The sequence below is a fragment of the Oryctolagus cuniculus genome (assembly GCF_964237555.1).
Source record: "Oryctolagus cuniculus chromosome 17 unlocalized genomic scaffold, mOryCun1.1 SUPER_17_unloc_2, whole genome shotgun sequence".
Classification (NCBI taxonomy): domain Eukaryota; kingdom Metazoa; phylum Chordata; class Mammalia; order Lagomorpha; family Leporidae; genus Oryctolagus; species Oryctolagus cuniculus.
The window spans coordinates 1357356-1383893 of NW_027208203.1; the positions used below are offsets into that span (position 1 = coordinate 1357356).

The 26538-nt window shown below is 45.1% G+C and overlaps 1 protein-coding gene and 1 long non-coding RNA gene across 2 annotated transcripts in view; one reads left to right on the forward strand and one right to left on the reverse strand.

Annotated features, from left to right (window-relative positions):
• Positions 1-13383, reverse strand: part of LOC100355679 (serine/threonine-protein kinase Kist) — a 44233-nt gene extending 30850 nt beyond the window's left edge. The window contains exon 1 of the long non-coding RNA XR_011385772.1: positions 1030-13383. This is a non-coding gene — a long non-coding RNA (serine/threonine-protein kinase Kist). The remainder of the gene's footprint in view (positions 1-1029) is intronic.
• A 4281-nt stretch (positions 13384-17664) lies between these two features.
• LOC103346478 (leucine-rich repeat-containing protein 37A3) overlaps positions 17665-26538 on the forward strand; it is a 42316-nt gene continuing 33442 nt past the window's right edge. The window contains 1 exon segment of the mRNA XM_070067667.1: positions 17665-25737. Coding sequence (XP_069923768.1) covers positions 20687-25737 — 5051 coding nt within the window. The 5' untranslated portion in view covers positions 17665-20686.

Sequence of the window (26538 nt, forward strand, 5' to 3'; positions counted from 1 at the left end):
AGTTTTGATAGTAGCTAGCTAGCCACCTTTTCCAAATGTGTGTGTGTTTTTTTTTTTTTTTTGAGAGGCAGAGTGGACTGTGGGGAGCAACTCAGACTAGACTAAGTTACTGGAATTAAGACTTATTCTATGCATCTGCTCTCCCACAATATGGCGCTGAGAGAGACCAAACAACCTCTACACAGCTGCCTCTCGCCAACTTGACTGATGAGCTGCAGGAGCTGATCTTGCTCCTGATTGGAGGAGAGCAGCGTACTCGGCGTGTGGGTAGCAGAGTTGGGATTGGTGGAAGAGGACTATAAAGGAGGAGAGAGACAACATGCACCAGGAACATCTAAAGGAAACATCTGAAGGAACATCCGGATAACATCTGAGCAGCCCCCGAGCGAGCCGGCTGGTGGTGTGCCGCTCCTCCGTGGAAGTGGGGAAAGTGGCAGGGGGAGCCGCCCCTCCACGGAGGTGGAGGGGTCGGCAGCCAACCCGGGAAGGACCAGCAGCAAACCCGGGAAGGGGTGAGCAGACAAAAGAACAGCGCAGTATCTAGTGTCGTTCCTCCGTGAAGAGGGGGAGCGACAGTGGACAGTGAGAGAGAGACAGAGAGAAAGGTCTTCCTTTTGCCGTTGGTTCACCCTCCAATGGCTGCCGCGGCCGGCATGCCGTGGCCGGTGCACCACGCTGATCCGAAGGCAGGAGCCAGGTGCTTCTCCTGGTCTCCCATGGGGTGCAGGGCCCAGGGACTTGGGCCTCCTCCACTGCCTTCCCTGGCCACAGCAGAGAGCTGGCCTGGAAGAGGGGTAACCGGGACAGAATCTGTTGCCCCCCAAATGTATTTTTAAAAAACCAGATTTTCTATAGAATAATCACTTTACCTGACTTCTGGGGGCAAAGTGCTGCAGGAACACCATGGAACAAAGAGGAAGAAATTGGGAAGGTGAGAGAAGGAAACACATGTGTCAATTTAAGGAAAGAAAGGCTACCTGAGATAAAATTTTCCCAAAAGACAAGGGGTTAAATGATGTGAATTCTCACCTCTTTATCCTGTTTCTCAATTATAAAATTTCTAAATTTTCAGTAACTTCAGGGAATCCAAATCCCCACAAATACATTTCATCCTCAAAGAATCATTGCATCATTTTGTAACATTTGGTTCAAGTTTAAGACAGAAATTAAGATTAAAATTCTGAAAATAACAGAGAAGGAAAGAAAATCTACAAGTGTCATCTTTGGTAAAATGGGCTAAGAGCTATAAAAGGACAATTTAAGTGTCCTTTAATTTAAGTGATAGGAGGCATCTTTTTTCAACACTGAGGGTTTAATATAAAACACTGAATTCAATGCATGATCACTAGGGTTCATCAGTTATTCCCTCAGTTCCCTTAAAATCTAGTTAGCATCTTTTGTAATAAAATTCAATAGTGTTAAACACTACAGGGGCTGGTGCCTTGGCTCACTAGGTTAATCCTCTGCCTGAGGCACTGGTATCCCTTATGGGCGTCGGGTTCTAGTCCCGGTTGCCCCTCTTCCAGTCCAGCTCTCTGCTGTAGCCCGGGAGGACAGCAGAGGATGGCCCAAGTGCTTGGCCCCTAAACCCACATGGGAGATCAGGAGGAAGCACCTGGCTCCTGGCTGCAGATTGGCGTAGTGCTGGCCGTAGCAGCCATTTGGGGAGTGAACCAAAGGAAGGAAGACCTTTCTCTCTGTCTCTCTCTCTCACTGTCTAACTCTACCTGTAAAAAAACTACATATATATATGACTACATCAGCAATAAGATGATCAAAGAATGTTAAGTTCAGCATCAATGTTAGCAGCATACTGCACAACTAAACTCAGACACCTGACTGCAGTTTTGTTTTGTTTTGTTTTTGCAAGGATTTCTCTTTTGGGAGGAGAGGGAAGAAGAAATGGGGGGAAAGGTAAATATGCTAACTTAGAATACTTGCCCTTAAAATGAATTAATTTGTATTCTGTTGTTCATCAGTATGCAAGTAAGGACCTGGAGTTTTCAATCCCCAAAGAAGCTGTTACCCATATGAAAATTTATGTTTTAGGAAAGCCTAGGTCTTCACATTACTGGTTCTACACTCTTGAATTTTGAATTTTGATTTGAAAACAAACCAGATAACTTGAAATCAAACTCAGAAAGCTCCAAAATAAAGAATAATAGTTCTTCCTTCTAAGGGCACATATTGAGAACCACGCAACAAGACCCTTCGGTAATTCATAAATCAACCTCATTATTCCAAATTTGGCTTTATAATAAATATTAATGGAGAGTCCTGGACAATTTGATAACTGTACATAACTAAAAGGTTAAATATTAATTTTTTGAATAGAGTAAAATCTTCCTTCGCTAGATGTAAATTCTGATTGGGCTATTGGTAACTTGCATGACACATACAAGGAAAGATTATATGAGGATGGGGCCCATACCATGGCTCATTAGGTTAATCCTCCACCTGCGGTGCCGGCATCGCATGTGGGTTCCGGGTTCTAGTCCCAGTTGCTCCTCTTCCAGTCCAGCTCTCTGCTGTGGCCTGGGAGGGCAGTGGAGGATGGCCCAAGTGCTTGGGCCCCTGCACCCACATGGGAGACCAGGAGGAAGCACCTGGCTCCTGGCTTCGGATTGGTGCAACGCCGGCCATAGCGGCCATTTCGGGGGTGAACCAAAGGAAAAGGAAGACCTTTCTCTCTGTATCTCTCTCTCTTACTGTCGTATAAATATAGAATAGATTATATGAGGAGGCTTTCAGCACAGAAAGATATAAAGGACTTTTTCCTTACAAAAAATAACAAATAGAAATATCATTCAGGCAGTGAAACAGGAAAAAATTCATAACCTGTATACAACTTGTTTTCTTGTATAATCAGTGCTTTATAAAGTTTTCCTAATTTTTATATCTTTAAAGACAATCTGTCATAAAGTAACAAGAATCCAAAATTATAATTCTTTTTTTTTTGACAGGCAGATTTAGACAGTGAGAGAGACAGAGAGAAAGGTCTTCCTTCCTTTGGTTCACCCCCAAAATGGCTGCTACAGCTGGTGCACTGCACCGATCCGAAGCCAGGAGCCAGGTGCTTCCTCCTGGTCTCCCATGTGGGTGCAGGGGCCCAAGCACTTGGTCCATCCTCCATTTCCTTCCTGGGCCAACAGCAGAGAGCTGGACTGGAAGAGGAGCAACCAGGACTAGAACCCAGGGTGCCAGAGCCGCAAGCAGGGGATTAGCCAAGTGAGCCGCAGCACTGGCCATAATTATAATTCTTAAAATTTGTAATCAATATGTTTCCATGAACTCTTGACACATTAGATTGCTATGAATCCTTTTAAGAATTCTTTGAATTTTTGTTCCTTTCTACTTCTACTTTATTCTATCAATATTTGTCTTAACTTCCTTGTAGTCAAGAGCCAGACCACCTGGGATATAGTTCCCCTAGCTTCTCTTCAGTGTAGGACAGAGGCAGAGAATGAGAAAGGGGAAAGAAAGGGGTGGGGATGGATGAGAGCCAGAGACAGAAAAAAGAATCCTGATTATCCCCTATTCTTTTCTTTTTCCCTTCACTGTACATCTAATTTCTTTTTCTTTTGGATCCACTTTAAATATCCATCATAGTAAATTGAAACACATTTTTGGGAAATCTTATAATTGTCACAGGAGATTCAGAACAACAAAGATGAGCTGATCCAGAGTCTAAAGTCTAAATAGATCAATTAATGCGGTGATTCACATGCAGCAAAAATTTTGTTCCAATCACCTTTAAGAGTTTCAATGTAACCCCAGTCTAGACTCCAATTTATTCTGAGCCTCTCAGGAATGAACTGTTTTGTCATTTACATATTCTATCAGACCAATTCTCAAAAAACACACACCCTAAATTTTACAGATGTGAAACAGGGAAGAGATGGGTATAGGGAAGAGATGGGTATAGACTATACTAAATTTTCTCCAACTTTCACACCGCACACTCATTCAAGCACACATATTGGACATAAAAATTGTGCCAAGATCAAGCATCAGCTTTCTATTTTAAAAGCCTTAATAAAAATGTAGATAGGCTCACTGCAGTTTCTTTAAGGGAATATTCAGTGCTTCGGTCCTGCTTTACGTTTTCACAACTCAGTGTTAAGAACAGAGTAGGGGGCCGGCGCCAAGGCTCACTAGGCTAATCCTCCGCCTTGCGGCGCCAGCACACCGGATTCTAGTCCCGGTCGGGGCGCTGGATTCTTTCCCAGTTGCCCCTCTTCCAAGCCAGCTTTCTGCTGTGCCCTGGGAGTGCAGTGGAGGATGGCCCAAGTCCTTGGGCCCTGCACCCCATGGGAGACCAGGATAAGTACATGGCTCCTGCTATTGGATCAGCATGGTGCGCTGGCCGCGGCAGCCACTGGAGGATGAACCAATGGCAAAGGAAGACCTTTCTCTCTGTCTCTCTCTCTCTCTCACTGTCCACTCTGCTTGTCAAAAAAAAAAAAACGAAGACCTTTCTGTCTCTCACTGTCCACTCTGCCTGTCAAAAAAAAAAAAAAAAGAATCACCTGACTACAAAAGGAACAATCTGTAAATGATGTCACCAACACTAACAAACTTGTTAACATTCACACAACATATTATTCATCCTTGTTTCATGATCACAAAAAATAATTAACTTTTTATATTACATACTGAAGAGCAGCACCTTGCCCTACTGCACACAAAAAATGCAGAAAAAAGAAAAAGAAAAGTTGCCTACATGGATGCTCTAAACCCCTCAATGTATAGCTGAGAGATCTTGCCCTACTCAGTGCCGAATGTTTGCCATGCAGCCACTGCTTGGACAATGATTGCACATTCACAGGATTAAACAAATGTAAAAAGTACCTCCTTAAAATGGCAGAGAGCTAGTATTGCATTCATCTGTGGAGTAGAATAGCCCAGGAAATAGAAGAGGAGAAACAGGATATGGTCCTTAGGTTAGGAATAAAGCAAGGTTTGATACAGATATCCCCTCTTGTAGGCACTCTGCGGGTAGAATGTAGCCATGACAAACTTCCCATCAAACATCCTTCCGGTCAGTAATTCCTGAGTGTCTTTGGAACCACCAGCATTGGCATACTCGACAAAGACTTGCCCTCTGCCAGGATTTTCTTTTGGACAAGCGGAGATATCACGGGTCCATATTTCTGGCATTCCTCTTTTACATCTTCTACAATATCTTCATGTTCCTCTTCATTCTCAAGATGATCATCATCTAGCACGCTCAGCAGTCTTAGCAGTGGGGTAGGAACTACCATCAGATCTTCAACATGAGGGGCAAAAGGAATACTAACGAATGGGCTGCGCGATGCCATTTCAGCAGGAACTCTTCTGCTTGGATCATCATGAAGCATGCTTTTGATAAGGTCTCTTAGGTGATGGGTTGGAATTGTGGCATTCACCACTGCTTTACCGGCAAATATCTCATCAACAACAGCAGAACTGCTTGCCTTCCATTCCTGAGATCGGACTGTATGCTTCAGCTTCGTTCCTGAGAACATTTCCAGTAAAATGATTCCTAGGCTCCGCAGACCAGCAGCCGAGCTACATTATGTATCACTCTGCAGGCCAGCCTGGGCCACGTGATTTTTCAGCTCTGCTTCTGGAGCATGACACCCGTCTGTTTGAATGTACTTTACACCCGGAGTGCCTTCTTTGAAGCTAAATCCAAAGTCAGTGAGTTTAAAACATTCGTTCTCTGCACTCCACAGTATGTTCCGCGGTTTGAGGTCTGCGTGGACACGACCCTCATGATGAAGGAGAGCAAGGCCTTCCAGAACATCTCTGGATGATACAATGCTGTATCATCCACGTGGAACAACCCTGGTGACTGGACTATGAAAGCAGTTCCAAAACACTGACATCCAGGAGTGCAAGCAACAGCATGATAGCACATTCAGAGAGAAGTGGATCGTAAAGACTCCATGTGAAGTCATGATGTTCCTGTGACCCTACAACTGTTCAGGCACTGCTCTCTCTTTGTGGAACCCAAAGCCACAGCCTCGGTGGTTCCTGGCGGGAAGAACTGCTTGAGGGTGCCCGGTGGTGAGCCTGGGGTGCCGCAGCAGTGCACTCGATACACCGAGGCTGAGGAGCTGCTCTGTACCCGCCACAGCCACTCCCGCAGACCTCCAGACACTGTGGTGGCTCAGCGCCCCATGCACAGCCAGACCCTGCCATCAGTGTGGGCTAAGGGCACTGACACCACAGCTGTAGCAATGCCCCAGGTAGGTGGACTGGGCCCGTGCTCACATCCCTGCCCACCGGACCTGCAGCTCTGCAGCGAGGTGGCTGCAGCACCACACCTACTCCCAGGACCTCAATCCACAATGACCACTAATGCTATTTTAAAAATTTGATTTTACTGGGGTTGGCGCTGTGTTGTAGTGGGTAAAGCCACTGCCTGCAATGCTAGCATCCCACATGGGCGCTGGTTCTTGTCCTGGCTGCTCCTCTTCCAATCCAACTCTCTGCTATGGCCTGGGAAAGCAGCAGAAGATGGCCCAAGTGTTTGGGCCCCTGCATCCATGTGGGAGACCCGAAGAAGCTCCTGGCTCCTGACTGCCAATCGGTGCAGCTCCGGCCACTGCGGCCAATTGGGGAGTGAACCAGCAGATGGAAGACCTGTCTCTCTCTTTCTCTCTCTCCCTCTCTCATTCTCTTCTTCTCTCTTTCTCTGCCTCTCTTCCTCTCTCTGTGTAACTCTGATTTTCAAATAAATAAATTTTTTAAAAATAACTTGATTTTACTAAACCCAGTAAAGTCAAAAGTTAATAAAATTGGCTTGGTACAATTAACATATTTAAATTTGAAAAAATATTGTGAGTTTTAAGGTGTGTATTTTCTAAAGATCTATTTATTTATTTGAGAGGCAGAGTTACAGAGAGGGAGGGAGGGAGGGAGGGAGGGAGAGAGAGAGAGAAGTCTTCTATTCGCTGGCTTGCTCCCCAGATGGCCGCAATGGCCAGAGCTGGGCCAGTTCGAAGCCAGGGGTCTGGAGCTTCTTCCAGGTCTCCCACATGGGTGCAGGGCCCAAGCACTTGGGCCATCTTCTACTGCTTTCCTAGGCCATTAGCAGGGAGCTGGATCGGAAGCAGAGCAGCTGGGACTCAAACTGGCATCCACTTGGGATGCTTATGCTGTAGGTAGAGGCTCAACCTACTACACTATAGAACTGGCCCCAAGACACTGATTTTTAAAGATATCTGCATCCCTTTCAACATTGCAGAAAAAAATAAGCAATTTATGAGGCAGGAAAATAGGTAGCAGGAGCTCACATTCTCCCCTACCTCAGGCCCAACCTGTCTAGTCCCCAGTATCAGTGCCCTGTCCCCAACTGAGAATGCTGTGTGAGTGTGAGGTTCTCTGGAGGTGAATATGGGCAATCTCATGAGGAAGTTTGGTTTCCCCCTATATTGGATAAGGGGAGGTTCCTCTTCCCCACTTCAACTGAGAGAATTATGGCAGCATCCCAGTTGGGGGATGGGACATGCATATGCACAACACATGCACAGGCACAGGGCAGCTAAAGCATGTCTGAGCTCCACATGCTGGCTGTGCCCCTATCCCAGGATGCTCAGAGGTAACTGCTGAATTGTCTGCAGCTGCTCCTTGCTAGATCCCCGACTGAAGCAATGGAAATCCCTGTTCACAGATACGAGGCCATGATGTTACTGGCAACAAGGGGATGGAGAGCAGTAAGTATCCTGTATACATAACAGTAGATGGAGAAAAAAATCAGCAAAAGCCAATACCAGTCCAAAAAGGTTTATGCATTTTCTTTACACCAGCAATGAACAGTTGGACTTTAAAATCCTTAAAATTACCATTTAAAATACTACATAAAATAATGAAGTTATAAATCAAGCAAAACATGGACATTATATCCAAAAAAATGATGAAAAACTGAAAGGAAATAAATTGAAATCTGAATCAATAAAGTTGATTTTCATGATCTGTAAACTGAATATAAAGCTATCAATTATTTTCTGCTCCATATCATATAGCAATCCCATTCAAATTTCCATTGAACTGTTTTATAGATCCCGACAAATTATTTATATAGCTAGAGTACCTTACACAATGGTGAATAATAAAGTTGATGTGCTCATAGTTTCCTGTTTGAAACTTACTATAAAGTCATAGAAATGCATAAAGTGATCTTAGAAAAAGAACGCCGACAGGGCAGTCTGGTGTAGGCTAAGTGAAATTAGCAGGAAACAGTGGAGGAAGTGCACACCCAGGGTACAGCTACAGGGGGACACTGCAGTGGGAGGTCCTGCAAGAGCAGGGGACACAGCTCAGACTTGTGTGGAAGGTGCAGACACGCAGCACCCAGCAAGAACACAACAAAGGGCCCAGCAGCTTGGATCCAGAAAAAGTGCCCACTCTGGTGAGCAAGGTGGGGTCAGACTGCACAGGCCAGAGCCACTGTTGATACAGCTGCAGGGAGAGCCCAGTGGACTGCACTGTCTTTGAGTCTAGCCCAGAAGCCTGAGAACACACTGACTGCTCACCCAGAGTGGGAAAAAAATTGTGCATCTCTCCCTCGCCTTCCCCTTCCAGCAACAGCGACCTGCAGCCAGCTGTGGGAGGGCCGGCACCAGTTTTGGATGTAAACAGTTAGAAGCCGCTCAAGTTCTAGTGGGGACACTTTTCACCAGGGCAGCTACAGTGCAAATGGCAAGTATGGTAGCCACTTCACCAGCTGCATGACCCAGCAATGGTAGGCAGGGGGAGCCACCCCAACAGAAGGGACATACCGCCTGCAGGGACTCTCCTATGTGCCCAGCGCAATTGTGAAATGACTAGGGCTATAGCCGACAGGTACTGTGCACCCGTGTGATTGAAGGACTTTTCAAGAGGGAAAAGCTCGAATTCCCCACTGACTTTGAGTCTGGCTGGGAGGATCAGATTCAATTCGTCAGGGAATAACACACACAGGCAGCAGCACTGGGAACACCTCAGTCTCTTTGTGGACGGGACAGGATAGCAGGGTAGAATGGACTTCTTGCAATCTTTGACCATGGGAGCCCTGGGTGCTGAGACTGAAAAAACTATGACTTCATGAGAAGACGCAGGGTGTAGCTGAGTTTCTGGGCAATCATTGGGTGCAGCTCCACACGCATGGAGCCCTTGGTTGCCAGAGGCAGCTCACTGCAGCGGGAACTGTGCCCACAGTGAGGTCTGCTAAGATCATTTGTTCAATTCACACGGCAGTACAGATGAGTGTTGAACCCACTGGGGGCATTGCTCAGCTTGGAGGAGAGGAGGTGAGGGGGTGATCACACCAACAGAGGTGACCATTGTCCCCTTCTTTTTAAAAAGATATTTATTTATTTATTTGAAAGGCAGAGTTACAGAGAGGCAGAATCAGAGAGAGGGGTCTTCCATTCACTGGTTCACTCTCCAGATGGCCACAACCGATACCACAGAAATAAAAAGAATCATCAGGAATTACTACCAAGAATGTATGCCAACAAATCAGGAAATGTTGAAGAAATGGAGAGATTTCTGGACACATATAATCCAAAATTGAGTCATGAACAAAATTGAGTCATGAAAACAGATAACAACCCAGAGATTTAATCAGTAATAAAGACCCTCCCAATAAAGAAAAGCCCAGGCCCTGATGTCTTCACTGCTGAATTCTACAAGACTTTTAAAGAACTAATGCTAATTCTTCTCAAGCTATTCAAAACAACTGAAAGGGAGGGTATCCTCCCAAACTCCTACTATGAAACCAGCATCAACTTAATTCCTAAACCACAAAAAGAAACAACAGACTCATTTCCCTGATGAACATAGATGCAAAAATGCTCAACAAAATACTAACCAATCAGATGCAACAATACATCAGAAATATCATTCACCCATACCAAGTGGGATTAATCCCTTGTATGCAGGGATGGTTCAACATCCGAAAATCAATAAATGTGATACATCATATTAACAAACTGAAGAACAAAAGCCATGTGATTCTCTCAATAGATGTAGAGAAAGCATTTGATAAAATCCAACATCCTTTAATGATGAAAATCTTAAACAATGTGGGTATAGGAGGATCATTCCCCAACATAATTAATGCAATTTATGACAAAACCACAGCTGGCATCTTACTGAATGGGGAAAAATTGGAGACATTCTCACTAAGATCTAGAACCAGACACTCTCACCATTACTATTCAATACAGTCCTGGAAGTTTTTGCCGAAGACATTAAGCAAGAAAAAGAAATCAAAGAGATACAAACTGGGAAGGAGGAAATCAAACTATCCCTATTTGCAGTTGACCTGATTCTATATATAGGGGATCCAAAAGACTCCACCAAGAGACTGTTGGAACTCATAAAAGAGTTTGGTAAAGTAGCAAGATATAAAATTAACAAACAAAAATCAATAACCTTTGAATACACAGGCAATGTCAGCTCAGAAAGAATGTCTAAGATCAATCCCTTCCACCTTAGCTACCAAAAAATTAAATACCTTGTACTAAATTTAACCAATGACATCAAAGATCTCTGTGATGAGAACAAAGCATTAAAGAAGAAAACAGAAGAAGACATTAAAAAGTGGAAAAATCTTCCATGTTCATGGATTGGAAGAATCAGTATCATCAAAATGTCCATACTACCAAAAACAGTTTATAAATTCAATGCTATCCCAATAAAAATACCAACAACATCCTTCTCAGATCTAGTAAAAATGAGGCTAAAATTCATATGCAAACACTAGAGACCCCGAATAGCTAAAGCAATCATAAGCAGCAATAACAAAGCTGGAGACAGTACAAGACCAGATCTCAAGAAATACGACAGGGCAATTATAATTCAGACATCCTGGTACTGGCACAAAAACAGAAATGTAGGCCAATGGCACAGAATAGAAATTCTACAAATCGATCCACGCATCTACAACCTACTTATCTTTGGCAAAGGAATAAAAATCAATCCCTTGAGCAGACAGTCTCTTCAACAAATGGTGCTGGGAAAACTGGATCTTCACATGCCGAACTATTAAACCAGATCCCTGTCTTACATCTTATACAAAAAAAAAAAAAAAAAAAAACACTCAAAATGGATCAGAGACCTAAATCTAAGACAGGATATCATCAAGTTACTAGAAAATAAAAGAATAACCCTACAAGACATTGGCATAGGCAAAACCTCTTGGAAAAGACTCCGGAGCACAGGCAATCAAAGCAAATGGGATTTATCACACTGAGAAGCTTCTGCACTACAAAAGAGACACCGAGCAAACTTAAGAGGCAACTCAGAATGGGAGAAAATATTTGCAAACTATTCAACAGATAAAGGATTAATTTCCAGAATCTATAAAGATCTCAAGAACCTCAACAACAGTGAAACAAACAATTCAGTTACAAATGGGCAAAGGACCTGAACAGACATTTTTCAAGACAGCAAATTCAAATGGCCAACAGACACATGAAAAAATGCTCAATATCACTAACCATCAGGAGAATGCAAATCAAAACCACAATGAAGTTTCACCTCACCACTATTAGAATGGCTCTTATACAAAAATCAACAAACAACAAATGCTGGCAAGGACGTGGAAAAAAGAGAACCCTAATCCACTGTTGGTGGAAATGTAAACTGGTGAAGCCACTGTGGAAGACAATACACAAATATCTTGGAAAGCTTATATAGACTAGCCATATGACTCAGTCATCCCACTCCTGGGAACTTACCCAAAAGAAATGAAATCAGCATATGTAATAGTGATCTGTACCCCCATATTCATTGCAGCTGAATTTACAAGAGCAAACATATGGACTCAACCCAGATGTCCATCAACTGAAGACTGGAGAAAGAAATTATGGCTTATGTACACTATGGAATACTTAACAGTTATACAAAAATTGAAATCATGTCATTTGAAAATAATGGATGCAACTGGAAATCATTATACTTAGCGAAATAAGCCAATCACAAAAAGACAAATAGAATACATTCTTTGATCTTTGATAACTAATAGAGTATCTAAAAGTTAATTTATAGTAGCACAACTGACACCTTGAGATGTAATGATTTTGAACAGCCCTTGTCTTGACTACTGAGGAACAGTATTTCTTTTTATTTGTTTGCTCTTCTGCTTTCTTCATACTATTCCGTGAACTCTGTACTTAGTGTAGGGTTCATCTTATGAGTATAAAATTAACTGCAAATAGATCTTTGTAAAACATAAGAATGGAAATGGGAGAGAGAGGAGGAGGAAGGGTGGGAGTATGGCAGGAGGGGAGTAGGCTGGGAAGAATCACTGTGTTCCCAAATTTGTATATATGAAATGCAAGAAGTTTATATTCCTTAACTAAATTTTTTTTTAAATAACACACACATCCATCAGCAAAGAGGATAAAGGCTCCAGATAGAGGCCCCTAGAAATGGGGTCAACTGACCTTTTCCAAAGGGGCAAAGGCAATGGGATGGAGAAAGAACGTCTTTTCAACAAATAATGATCACACCATTGCAACAACAATTGGTAAAAAAATGAACAAAGCTACAACCATTTTACCCTCTACTCCATTTTATCCCATTCAACTTTATATCCATTTTATACCACTGTATACAAATGTCTCTCTTTGTATAAAGAAAAATGACAGATGTTTTTCACTAATAGTAGCTGACTTTCAGAACAACTTTGCAAGTTATGGATATTTTACAGGCAAAAGCACAGAAGTTGATTTTGTCTGGAAGGACTTACAAGTCTCCATGGAGCAACTCCATTCATGACAGCAAATCCCACTATCTCCTGCTAAAACCATTTCCTACTGTTCTACAGCTCCCAAAGTAGCTGAATTCAAACACCACAAAATGCACGCCGATATGCACTAGCTTCCTCTATGCTCAGTCACACATATACACCACTACAATCTCCACACAAATTCCAGAGCCCTGACGATTCTCCATCCCACCACAATCCTGCACCCACTTCAAAGAACTTGGACATCTGAGCAAAATGTGTACAACATGTGAAGCCACTAGAAAGCACATGAAATAAAAAAACACCATCTTGCATATCACCCAAACACCCTCAAAATCCAGTCTTCATGCTCAACCCACTCAACTACACCACATCGTCAGAGTTTTGATGCCCGGTGTCCTGTCCACAATGTAGTCTCCAAAAACACATAGCTGTTTCTCCAGACCCAATGATGAACCCGATCCAATTCCTAATGAACTCCCCAAACACAAAGGTGAACAGAATACATATATACATAATGTAATCTCACGAATCTACACAAGCAGTCTTTCCCTATGCCATAACTGCACACACACCAACCATGCAAAATATTTTCCTAATACTCTACTCCTGAACACAATCACCATTCACCAATGGCCTCAGCACACATAGGCCTAACTTACCTCTTCATGTCTTCATCATGCACATGGGCTAAGTGAGAACTGGTGTTACAGGGGCCAGGTGTGGTATTTGTACCAAGATCCTCTTATGCTTCTTGTTCTTCTTGACAGCATTTCTTCAATGATCTGAAAGCAAACAAGAATGTTTGCTTGGCTGGTGCCATGGCTCAATAAGCTAATCCTCTGCCTGCGGCACCGGCACAGTGGGTTCTACTCCTGGTTGGGGCGCCAGATTCTGTCCCGGTTGCTCCTCTTCCAGTCCAGCTCTCTGCTGTGGCCTGGGAGTGCAGTGGAGGATGGCCCAAGTGCTTGGGCCCTGCGCCTGCATGGGAGACCAGGAGAAGCACCTGGCTCCTGGCTTCGGAACAGCGCGGTGCGCTGGCTGCAGCACGCTGGCCACAGCAGCCATTGGTGAGTGAACCAAAGGAAAAGGAAGATATTTCTCTCTGTCTCTCTCTCTCTCTCACTGTCCCCTCTGCAGTCAAAAAAAAAAAGAATGTTTACTCTTACTGCTTTTGTTCACAATAGGACTGGGCAGTGGCTGGCACTGTGGCACAGTGTGTAGAGCCGCCACCTGCAGAGCCAGCATCCTATGTGGGCACTGGTTCAAATCCTGGCTGCTCCACTTCCAATGCAGCTCTCTGCTATGGCCTGGGAAAGCAGTAGAAGATGGCACAAGTCCTTGGGCCCCTGCACCCATGTGCAGACCCAGAAAGAGCCCCTGGCTCCTGGCTTCGGGTAGGCTCACCTCTGGCTGCTGCAGCCATCTGCAGAGTGAACCAGCATGTGGAAGATTCTCTCTCTCTCGATCTCCCTCTCTCCTTCCCTCCCTATTCCTCTACCTCTACCTCTGCCTCTCTGCAGCTCTGTTTTTTAAATAAATAAATAAATCTTAAAAAAATCCCACAGTACTGGGCAAGAAAAAAATTAAAGGCATACAATTAAGCAAGGAGGAAAAACTGATCCTTGCCTGCATATAACATTACAGAAAAAACTAAAGACTCCATCAAGAGACTTAGATTTGATAAGCAAATCCGATAACGTTTTAAAAACAAAAGGGACAACAATTAGTAACAATTTATGCACTAATCACAAAGTTAATGAAAAAGAAACAGTAAGAGCAACACCATTCACAGTAGGTACAAAAAAAGGAAGACACTTGGAATAAATTTAACCTAGGGTATAAAATTCCCATCAAGCTACCAATCACATCTTTCCTTAGAATTTAGGAAAACTATCCCAACGTTCAAAAGGAAGCACAAATGAGCTCAACATAAAAGCATTTTCAAAAAATGCAAAAGCTGGGGTCTTCCCACTACCAGGGTTCAAAACATGTTATAGAGCTATTTTAACCACTACAGTAAGGTACTGGCATGAAAACAGTCATAAAAAAGAATGGAGCAGACTGGGTTTGCCACAGAGTAATCCACACATCTACAGCCAACTGATAGTTGACAGAGATTCCATAAACATGCCCTGGAGGAAAGACAGTCTCTTCAATAAATGCTGCACAAGACTTTCCATGGATGCCTCCACTTATACTGTACATAAAATAACTCAACATGCATCACAGATCTAAATGTAAGACCTAAAACTACCAGGAAGCAGCACAGGAGACACCTTTCATGACACTGGCATAGGAAATGATTTTTTAGATAATATCCTAGAAGCACAGGCAACAAAAGCAAACATGACAGATGTGATTATATAAACCAAAGAAATTTCTGAGCACCAAAATAAAAAGGCAGCCAAACGAAGAGACAACTGTTAGAATGGGATTAATATATTCATAAAGTATGTCCCTGAAAGAGGAAGAAAATTGAGGATATGCAAGTAATTTTTAAAACTCAAAAACAACAACCCATTTAAGAAATAGTCAGCAGTCACAACAGACATTTCTCAGAAGAAGAAATTCAAATAACCAACCGACAATATGAAAAACAGTTTAGTTTCACTAACCATCAAGGGAATGAAAAGGAAAGTCACAATGAGGACTCATCCCATTCCGATTAGGATGTTTCTTGTCAAAAATACCACATTCTGAAAAGAATATGGAGAAAAGGAAACCCTTATACACTGTTGGTACAATATACATTAGAACAGCCACTACTGAGAACAGCATGAAGGCTGCTTAAAAATTATAACTACCTTATGATCCAGCTATCCCACTTCTCAGTGTATTTCTAAAGGGAATCAAATAATCACTTTCATTGCAGCACCATTCATAATAGCTAAGCTATGGAATTAACCCAGGTGTCCATCAGTGGAAGAATGGAGGGGAAAAAATGTGATACACACACACACACACACACACACACACACACACACACACCACAGGTATACACAAAATACAGTATCGTTTACCCATGATAAAGAATGAAACACTCCCATTTGCAGCAAAATGATTGGAACTCAAGATCATCATGTTAAATGAAAACTAATATAATGTTAAATAAACCAGACATAGAAAGATCCCTATGACATTTCTTTGATAAAGTTTGATAAAGTTTAAAAAATTGCCCATGTGAACTCTGAACAGGGATTAGCACAATTTGGGAGCCATGGGCATAGGTTGAATAACAGATACCAAAACCCAGTCAGACAAAAGAAGTAAGTTGTAGTGCTCTGCAGTGCACTAGTACCTCTGAAGTTCAAGACAATCAATTATTTACTGTAGAAAGAGCCAGAGTAAAGGAGCTAGCAGGGTCCAAGTGCAAAGAAATAATATGAAATGGAAATGGTAGCTACCTGGTTTGATCAGTTTATGCTGTGCACATGTATTGACATATTAGACTGGACCCCATAAACACACACTAGCATTGCAAAATTTTTTTAAAATAAATAATTTAAGAAAAAAATAACAAATATTTAAGAAATAATTTTTTAAAAATCTGAAAAGTGTGGTATTCAATGAAGGAAGAAATGAAAATCATCCATAACTGCCCTCCAAAGTTAAAAACTGACAATAAAACTGTATATATGTGAATATACATGTCTATGTGTGCATGAAATGCTCCATAACAAAAGTAACCTACAAAATGAGTTAGAAACTATGGTGATAGTCACTAAACTTTTAAAATATCAACGTAGCCTATGGTGCGGTTTCACATGTGTGTAAAATAAAGACATGCAGGGCCGTTAACCACAAGAACTTCAGGAAAGCAGTACACTCAAATACAAAAAGGAGGGAAGGGAATTATGTCTTTAGCTGTACCTGTAATGTCTCCTTCCTTTACAAAATACTGTCTGAAACAGTTTGGCAAAAGGCTAATTCTGTTAAACGTAGGTGGTGAGTATATGGGTATCTTTATACTTGATTTATTTTATAATGGCTTTATTTTCCTACATTTTTAAAATACTTCATACTGAAAACTAAAATAGGAATAAAAACCATTCATTTAGCAGGTAGCTTCAGAACAATTAACAGGCAATAAGACAATATGTAAACATTACATTTTGCATTTTGTGACAATAAAACCTATCTTTATACTGAATTTTTAAATTTTTAACTATGTATTTTTATTTATTTAAAATGCACAGTGACTTGGGGCTGGTGTTCTGGCATAGCAGGTGAAGCTGATGCCTGCAACACTGGCATCCCATGTGCGTGCTGGTTCAAGACCTGGCTGCTCCACTTCTGATCCAGCTCCTGAGAAAGCAGCAGAGGATGGCCCAAGTGCTTAGACCCCTGCTACATGGAAGATCAAGAAGAAGCTCCTGGCTCCTGACTTTGGCCTGGCCCAGCCCCAGCCATTGCAACCATTTGGAGAGTCTCTTCCTCTCTCCGTGTAACTCTGACTTTCAAATAAATAGATAAATCTAAAAAAAAAAAGACAGCATGACAGAGAGAGAGAGCAACAAACATAGATCTTCCGTCCACTGGTTCATTCCCCAAATGCCCACCACAGCCAGTGTTGGCCAGACCAAAAGCAGAAGCCTAGAATTCCATTCAGGTGTCTCTCATGGGTTTCAAGGACCCAAGTGCTTGAGCTGCCATCAGCCACCTACATAGGTGTATCAGCAGGAAACTAGAGAAGTGACACAACCAGAGCTCAACCTGCACTCTAATATGGGATGCTTAACTCACCATGCCCACTGTGCAACCCCCCTCCCAATTTGACATTTTAAATGTTGAAAACACAAGAAAACACTTGGAGAACCTCATAGGCAGCATCTAGAAAAATAACTAGCACAATGCTGATTCCTAAAAATACCCAAGAAAAATAGCAATTGAATGATGTGAAAGATACACTTAGACATGTCTCTGATACTCTCCAAGATCCTTGCAAATCACTGTCAACACCCTCTGTGCCAGGAAATCACCCTCTACTTCTTAAAAATTCCCCAGTACACTTTATAAACCATTTTGACCTGTTCTGCAGCAAGTGACTCATTTGCAGACAAGCGATACCATCATTATTCAGATCTAAATCATACAAAGCACCCATACAAACCTTAGAAAAAGGAAATCTGGACCAAGCATGGCCCTCAGGTCCTATTACCTGCAGCCTGCACCCTCATCTCTTCAGTGTCCCCAACTCCACTTCTCTTCAGTCCACTCTCAGCTCAGGAGCAAAAATTCTGTTTCGGATATTTTATGTGTGTCCTCTCGGGAAGAAAAAAAAAATAGCATTACATCTACTCAAATCTCAAAATTTGAAAGGTTTTTCCAGCTACATTTTAAAACTATTTATATATTTATTCTTGTTTTTATTTGAAAGAGAACAAATAGAAAGTGCTTTGTTATCATTTATGGTCTAAAATAGATGTTCTAAATGACTGTTTTTTTCATTCTCCAGGATTCATACACTACCACGTGTCATTATTATGTCATCTATACAAGACAGGACTGCCATATTCAGCCTGGGGAGCTAACTGGGGTCTCAGCAACTTCCAGGCATGGAGAAGGGAAGCCACACTATTCCCCTACCATCCCCCACTGCTACAGAGCTCCAGAGTCTGCAAAAAAGAGTTCACAGTGGGCCTCTGTAACACTCCTACCAGAATCAGTCAGCACAACTTGTAGGGCAAAGCAAAGATTCTCTACATCCTGCAATGGTGATAGTTTGTGGCATTACTCCAGAGTTACACTCACACACTGTATGAGCCAGAGCGATGCCCTTTCATTTCTGGGGGTTAGCACCAACATCAGCTCATTTAAAAAAAAATACCCCCCACCCTGGGAGATCTGTACCCTGCAACACCAGGACTGCAACAATTAGTTCTAAATTTCTCAATCCCACTGAAGTCTACCCAGTGCAATTACTGAAGAAACTGCCTGCATTCCACCTGTCTGGACTCATACCCACCAGAATAAAATCTGTACACCTTGTAGTCACATGTAGGACTGGAACAGGATCCCAGCACTTCAGGCACAGAATTACCGAATTTACATGCTAAGCCACAGCGCCAGCCCCTTCACTTCCATTTTTTTTTTTTTTTGACAGGCAGAGTGGACAGTGTGAGAGAGAAACAGAGAAAGAAAGATGTTCCAGGCTGGCGCCACGGCTCAATAGGCTAATCTTCCGCCTTGCTGCGCCGGCACACCGGGTTCTAGTCCTGGTCAGGGCTCTGGATTCTGTCCCGGTTGCCCCTCTTCCAGGCCAGCTCTCTGCTGTGGCCCGGGAGTGCAGTGGAGGATGGCCCAAGTGCTTGGGCCCTGCACCTACATGGGAGACCAGGATAAGCACCTGGCTCCTGCCATCAGATCAGCATGGTACACTGGCCTCAGAGCACCTTTTTCCATTGGTTCACCCTCCAATGGCCGCTGTGGCCAGCGCGCTGCGGCTGGCACACCACGCCGAATCGAAGCCAGGAGCCAGGTGCTTCTCCTGGTCTCCCATGCAGGTGAAGGGCCCAAGGACTTGGGCCATCCTCCTCTGCACTCCTGGGCAACAGCAGAGAGCTGGACTGGAAGAGGAGCAACCGGGACAGAATCTGGTGCCCTGACCGGGACTAGAACCCACTGTGCCGGCACCACAGGTGGAGGATTAGCCTATTGAGCCACGGTGCCAGCCTCACTTCCATTTTTAACACCATTACTGGAGTATTTGGCAATAAAGACATTTGTATCCCACATTCAGAGTACCTGGGGTTCAACATACAGATCTGGCTCCTAACTCCAGCTTCCTTCTAATGCAGACTTTGAGAGCAGCAACGGCTTGGGTAGTTGGGTTCTTGCCACCCATATGGCAAAGCTGGATTGAGTTCTTGACTTCTGGTTTGACTGGCCCCATCTCAGCCATTGCAGGTATTTGGGAAATAATCCAGTACATAAGAGCTCTCTCTCAAATAATCATTTCAAATTTTAAAAATATGAAAATCATTACCATATGCCAAGTCATGTGCTAGGTACTGGGAATAAGATAGAGACCTCTCTTGGAGTTTCCATAGTAGAAGCTGTGTCAGACAGTGCATAATAAAATAGATTATGAAAAGGGCTCTGAAGGAAGTCAGCTGGGTTCTGGTCACAGCAGTATGCTTTGCGGACATTAACATCTTACGTATCTTCTCTATGGGCCACACAGGGTAAAACCACGAAAAAGTGCCATTGTTACTTCTAGGCTAGCAGCTGTACTGAGCCAGGGTAGAATGGAGGAAGTTTTCCTATGCCAATGTAAACTGCTATTGATTTCTGTTCTAATCATCACACCCACACTGAATTGCCCATGTCTCTACAGAAATCTTCTAAGAACTGATTTCATTGTAGCCCCTACCTAACAGAACTGTCAAATATGAAAACAAGGATACTGAGACTTTAGAGGAAATGGCCTCGTTCCATAATAAATAAGCATAATAGGGCCAGTTAGGGCCCTGATGGGAGGAAAGACAGCTCTTGGATTTGAACTTGGAGGAGGAAACTTCAAGCTAGCAACCAGAACCAGATAACTCTGAAGACCCCCCCCAAAAAAAAACCAGCCCTGTTACTTCCTTGGGAAAGTCCACCTCCCCAGCCCCACCCCACACTAGTGGGCTGCTGGGGTTCTGGAGCCACCTGGGTCTGTGACCCAGTGGCTGTAGAAAAAGGCTGCCCTGGCTCAAAGCAGAAGAGCCCTGGAGGCGGAGCCTAATAAAGAATGTGTAAATAAAGGTCAGGTGTCATAAAGGGTGGGGCGGGGTGCACAGTTGCTAAGGCATGCCCTCTAAGGGGCTGCCATAATTCATTAGCTCATGCTCAGGGCATGCTGTGTGTGCCCTAGCAGCCTGAGTTACTGTATCCTGAAAATTCATTAGCTCATGCTCAGGGCATACTGCGTGTGCCCCCAGCAGCCTGAGTCACTGTATCTTGAAAACCCCGTCAATGACCCCTTTGTGCTTGTGGGTCCCATGGCTCCTCTTCAACTGGCAGCCTTTGTGGCTGCCAGTCCAGGCGACTCAGCCTCTGGAGTGGGCCCAGGACCTGGTCCAGCTGACCTCCAGCCTCCCTTGGCTCTCTGAGCCCTGGTCTTCCCACTCCCCGAACTTCCCACCTGAATCGCCTGACGCACTCACACCCCCGGCAGACCCCGGCGGCTTTGATTACCTGGGGTCTTCTGCTCTCTCCCAGATGCTGGCCTCGCCTCGAGAGTCCACTGTGAGTTTGCTTCCTTTTCTGGACATGGATTCAGCTCAAGGGGTGCCCCCAGAGCCAGAACAGCTTGCTGTTCCAAAGCAGTATTTCAATAGGCTGACTCGACAACAAAGGCTACCAGAGGCCATTCCCGTGCTAGACGGGGATCAGGTTCAGCCCCTGGCTCTGCCTCCTCGACTGGAAGGAAAGATTCACCAGTCATTGGAAGCATTCGTTCTGCCTCTAGACAGTCAGGATTCACAAGGAAACAAGTTGATTGTTTCACCCCTGACCCCCAAGAAAGATCTAGCTCGGCGTCGACAGCTTCCTAAGGTTGGTGTTGGAACTCCAGACAAAGCGGCCAAGCTTCAGGGTCAAAATCAAGTGTTGCCGGCTGACTATGGGGTCTATCCTGGTGGTTTTCCTACGGAATCCCAGGAGAACCCAGGGGAACCTGCACAGCCCTCTGAGCAGGCTGAACCATCTCAATTCCTGCTGGAGGGCCAGACTCAAAATCCAGAGACTCAGGAGCCCATCCAATCCTCCTCCGCACAGCAAGAAGGACAAGCTCCGCCTCCACAGCCCGTTGAACCAGATGAACCTTCTTCACCCCAGCAAGAGGGCCCAGGTGCAGACCTGCAGCAGCCCGAGGAAGAAGCATCTCTGTTGCAGCAGGAGGCCCCCGCTCAGAATCCATTTGCTACTGCAGAAGTAGTAGGTCAGGCATCAGTGAATCACAATCTTAACACTCCATCCTCACCTCAGATTGTAGCTCTCCAAGCAAACTTCCCCAGCGTCACACTGAAACCTGCAGACACGGAGCTGACAGAAGCCTCAGGGGCAGGTGAGGAAGTTCAGTCTACTCCAAGCACGGAGCAGGCTCCAGCTCAGCCTCTGGGGCATCCTGAGGGAGTGGGACTCCCCTCAGCCCAACAAGAGGCCCCAGAGCAGATACCAGAATTCCCTGGGAAGGTGGAATCTTGGACTCAAGAGGGTCTAGCTCAGACCTCAGATCTCCCTGAGGAGACTGGACCTTTCTCTACCCAAAACGATGCCACAGCTCAGCCCTCAGAGTATGCTGAGGAAGTCAGCCCATCTGTAGCCCAGCAGGGGGCCCCAGCTCAGCCTTCCGGCCTGCCTGTGAACACTGAATATTCCTCCAGCAATCAGGAGCAGCCTGCTCAGCCTTCTGAGTCTCCAGAGATCGAACCTTCTAGAAGCCAACTGGAAGCCCCGGAGAAGCCTTCGGCACTCCCTGTGGAAGTCAAATCTCCAGTACAGCAAGATCCCCGAGCTCAAGCGCTAGAATCTCCTGAAGAGACTATCATAGCTCAGACTCCACAGATTCAGAAGGGGACGGACTGGTCTCCAGATCAGAATCAAGTTCACCGTTATAACCTGCCCAATGTTACCATCAAGCCTGCAGATGTGGTGCTGACCATAACTCCGGAGCCTACCATGGAGCGGGACTCTTCTCCAGTGCAGCAGGAGGGCTCTGCTCAGACTCCGGGCCCTTCTGTGGAGACAGAACCCTATATTAGTGATCAGGAGCAGCCCACTCAGTATGTTGAGTCTTCTGTAGAGAACAAACCCTCTCCAGCCCAGCAGGAGACCCCATATCAAACTCTGGGCCCTTCCCTGGAGACAGAAGCTTCTCCAGCCCAGCAGGAACCCCCAGAGCAGACTCCGGTCCCTTCTGCAGAGACAGAACCTTCCCCATTCCAGCAGGCACCCAGAGCTCACACTGCACGCCCTTCCGTGGAGGCAGAACCTTCTCCCCGTGAACAGGAGCAGATAGCTCAGTATGCGGAGGCTCTGGTGGAGACTCAGCCTCCTCCAGGCCCTCCCGTGGAGACAGAGCCTTCTCTCAGAGAACAGCAGCAGATTGCTCAGTACGCGGAGGCCCTGGTGGAGACTCAAGCTCCCCCAGGCCAGCTGGAGGCCCTAGCTCTGACTCCCGTCCCTCCTATGGAGACCGAACCTTATATCAGTGAGCAGGAGCAACCAAGGCGGCCCTCTGAGTCTTCTGAGGAGGTTGAATCTTCTGGAAAGAAGACAGAAGTCCCAGCCCAGCCTCCAAGTCATCACACAGTGACCATTTTACCTCCCGGTCACCATCAAGTTCAGCAGTACGACTTGCCCAATGTGACTACTAAACCTCCAGACCTGCAGCTGACCCTAACACCAAAACCTGAAGCAGAAGTGGAAACATTTCCAGTCAGCCACGAGGTCACAACAATGCAGGCCTCAGTCCCAGCTCTGCCTCCAACGCCTCTTGAAGAGGTCGAACCACTGCCAATTCAATCTCCAGAAGTTATGCAGGATGAGAAACCCTCTACGACCCAGCAGGAGGAAACAGCTGAAATTTTACAGACCCCCGTGGAGGCTGGACCTTCTCCAATCCATCAGGAAGCCCAAGCCCACACCTAAGTGTTCCCTACGGAGCCTGAGCCTTTGAAAGACCAGGAGGCAGACACAGCTCAGCAGCCAAAGCCCCTGGAAGAGGATGAGCACTCCCCACTTCCAGGGGTCCCAGCTCAGCCTGAAGAACTGAAGGAACCTTCACCAAGCCAGCAGGGGATTTCCGTTCCACCTCTAGAGCGCCCCGTGAGTGCTTACCAATTACCACTCCAACAGGGAAACACAAACCAGCCTTCAGATATCTTCCCAGAGATGAGTGATGCTATCCCAATGAATATGACATTTTCACCTCATATTCCAGAAGAAATACTCAGAACTCAGCATTTAAGGTTGTCTAAAACCAAACCAAAACATGTGGATATTGACCTTACCAGAACCCTAAAGCCCACTCCAGAGGTTTATCCTTACCCCAGTCAGCAGGAAGGACCTGCCCAGCCTACAGTTCCCACCAAGCAAGTTGAATTTTCTCCAACCCAGCTTGGGCCTCCTCTTGCCAAGCCTCTGGCACTGCCTGAAAAGATGGAACTTTCTCGAGCTGAGCCTCTAGAGCCCCTCAAGGAGGCAAAACAAGATCCAGTGCAAAATATAGCCCCAGCCGAGGCACAAGACTTCCCTAACACTCAATCGTCTGCAACCCAGCAGGAGCTTCAAACTCAGCAACCAAACCTGACCAAAGTCACAGGTCAACCTTTGGATGTGGAACTCACCATAACTACACAACCTGGAATGGAAGGTGGACTTTCTCCAATCATGCAGGAGGCCCCAGTTCAGCTTCCAGGGCCATCTAAGGGGGGTATAGCTCAACCCCCAGGATATCAGGGGATGACAGTTCCAACACCAGCTCAGGATCAAGCTCAGTTTCCAAAATCACCCCGCATCACATTTCAACCTTTTGATCTGGCACTTACAATAACTCCACAGCCCATTACAGAGGCTGAACTTGCCACAAATGTGCAGGAGACTCCACCTAAAGAATCTGTAGCTCAGCCACCAGTGCATCATGAGGGTCAAAATCAACCTCCACTATCACCCAGTGTCACAAATCAACCTTTAGACCTGGCACTTACCATTACTACAGAACCTACTACAGAGGCTGAGCATCCTACAGACCAGAGCAAGACTACAGCTCCATCTCCAAACCTGACTCCAGTCACAACTCAACATCTGGACCTGGGACTCACCATAACTCCAGAAACCAGCAGTGTGGTGACTGAACCCTCTACAGACATGCAGGAGACCTCCAGTCAACCTCCCACGGAGGGTGTAACCCAATCTCCAATACATCAAGAGGTGACAGTTCCAACACTGGGTCATAATCAAGCTCAATATCCAACATTGCCTCACATCACAGTTCAGCCTTTGGACACAGTGCTTACCATAAATGCAAAGTGTACCAGGAAGGCTGAACATTCTACAGCCCTGAAGAAGACTAAAGTACCTCCCATGCTCCATGAGGAGGTACTTTCACAACCAGACCAGGTTCAGGCTCAGCATCCAACCCTGACAGAAGTCACAGTTCAACCTTTTGATGTAGAACTTACCCTAACTCCAGAATCCATTGTGGAGGGTGAACCACTTGCAACCATGCAGGAGACTTCAGGGCAGCCTCCAGGGCCACATAATGAAGTGGTCTATCAGCCTCCAGTTTATTATGAGATGGTAGTTCCAAAACCAAGTCAAGATCAAACTCCGCATCCAATGTCACCCAGTGGCACAGCTGAACCTTCGAAGTTAGAGTCAACCATAACTCAGGTACCCACTACACAGGATGAACATTCTACAGCCTTCAAGTCTATATCTCCTCCTCCTTATCCAATGTACCCTGAGGTGACATTTTCACCTCCAGTCCAGATTCAGACTCAGTATACAAACCTGCCTCAAGTCACAGTCAAGCCTCTGGACCTGGAAATTACCCAAACTCCACAACGTACTACAGAGGCTACACCTTCTACTACCATGCAAATGACCCTAATTCAGTCTACAGAGCCACTAAAGGAGCTCGTAACTCAGTCCCCAGGGGACAATGAGATGACAGTTCCAACAGCAGGTCAGCATCAAGCTCAGCACCCAACATCACCCAGTGTCATAGCTCAGCCTTCCAAGATGGAGCTAACCATAACTCTGGTACCCACTGCAAAAGCTGGCCATTCTCCATCCCTGAAGAAGACTACAGATCTACATCCAGGCCAGGTTCAGACTCAGCACTCAACCCTAACTGAAGTCACAGATCAACCCCTGAATGCGGCTGCCACCATAAATGTCTGTGAGCTCTGCACCTGCAAAGATGAGACACTTTCATGCACTGGCCTCAGCCCAGTGCAGAAGCTTCACAGAGTTCCTGTACCAGAGCCCAACAGCTACAACGGCACCTTCAGCATATTGTAAGAATCTCCCTTCCTCATGGTTCCCTACAGCCTGCCTGTCTCAGCAGCTTTTCCCCAAGATCTTCTGAGCCCTCCTCAAGTCCCCACCTTATGTTGACTCTCTTTGTGTGTGTTTTTTTTTCTGGACAGGCAGAATTAGACAGTGAGAGAGAGAGAGACAGAGAGAAAGGTCTTCCTTTTTCCATTGGTTCACCCCCAAGTGGCCACTTTGCTTGTGAGCTTTCTTATCCTCCTTCTCTTCTTAGACTTGTGTCCCTTCTACAGTCTCATGTGATTGCCCTTACTCCTTTTCCTGATTCTTTATTCATTGACATTCACCATACTATTACCTCATTGCTTTACTCCCATTCTTAAACACAGCCCTCATCCCGACTTATTAGAGATGATACAACAGGTTTAAGGATAGATTCTGGAGCCAGGTTGCCTGGCTTTGAACACAGGTCTCCCAGGGATTAGCTTTGTGACTTTGGACAAGTTATTTAGCTTGGATTCAATATCCTCATCTGTAAAGCTGGCTTAAAGAATGGTGTGATGGATTGTAACAGAAAATAAAAATGCGTGACTCCACAGTCTTTCGCTGGATGACAGCGAGAATGGTGGTGGTCTATAAGGCAGAAGCACAGCAGTCAGAAAGAAGAGCCCGTTAGTGGGAGATGTGTTCAGTGTTAGGCACTTTTTATTGATGAGCATAAAGTAACCTGAGAGGACATATCCACCAGGAAGGTGAGCATACAGGTATCTGTTTTATTGCTGCTCCTGCTTCCAGGAAAATGTGTACCTAAAACACACATGTTCATT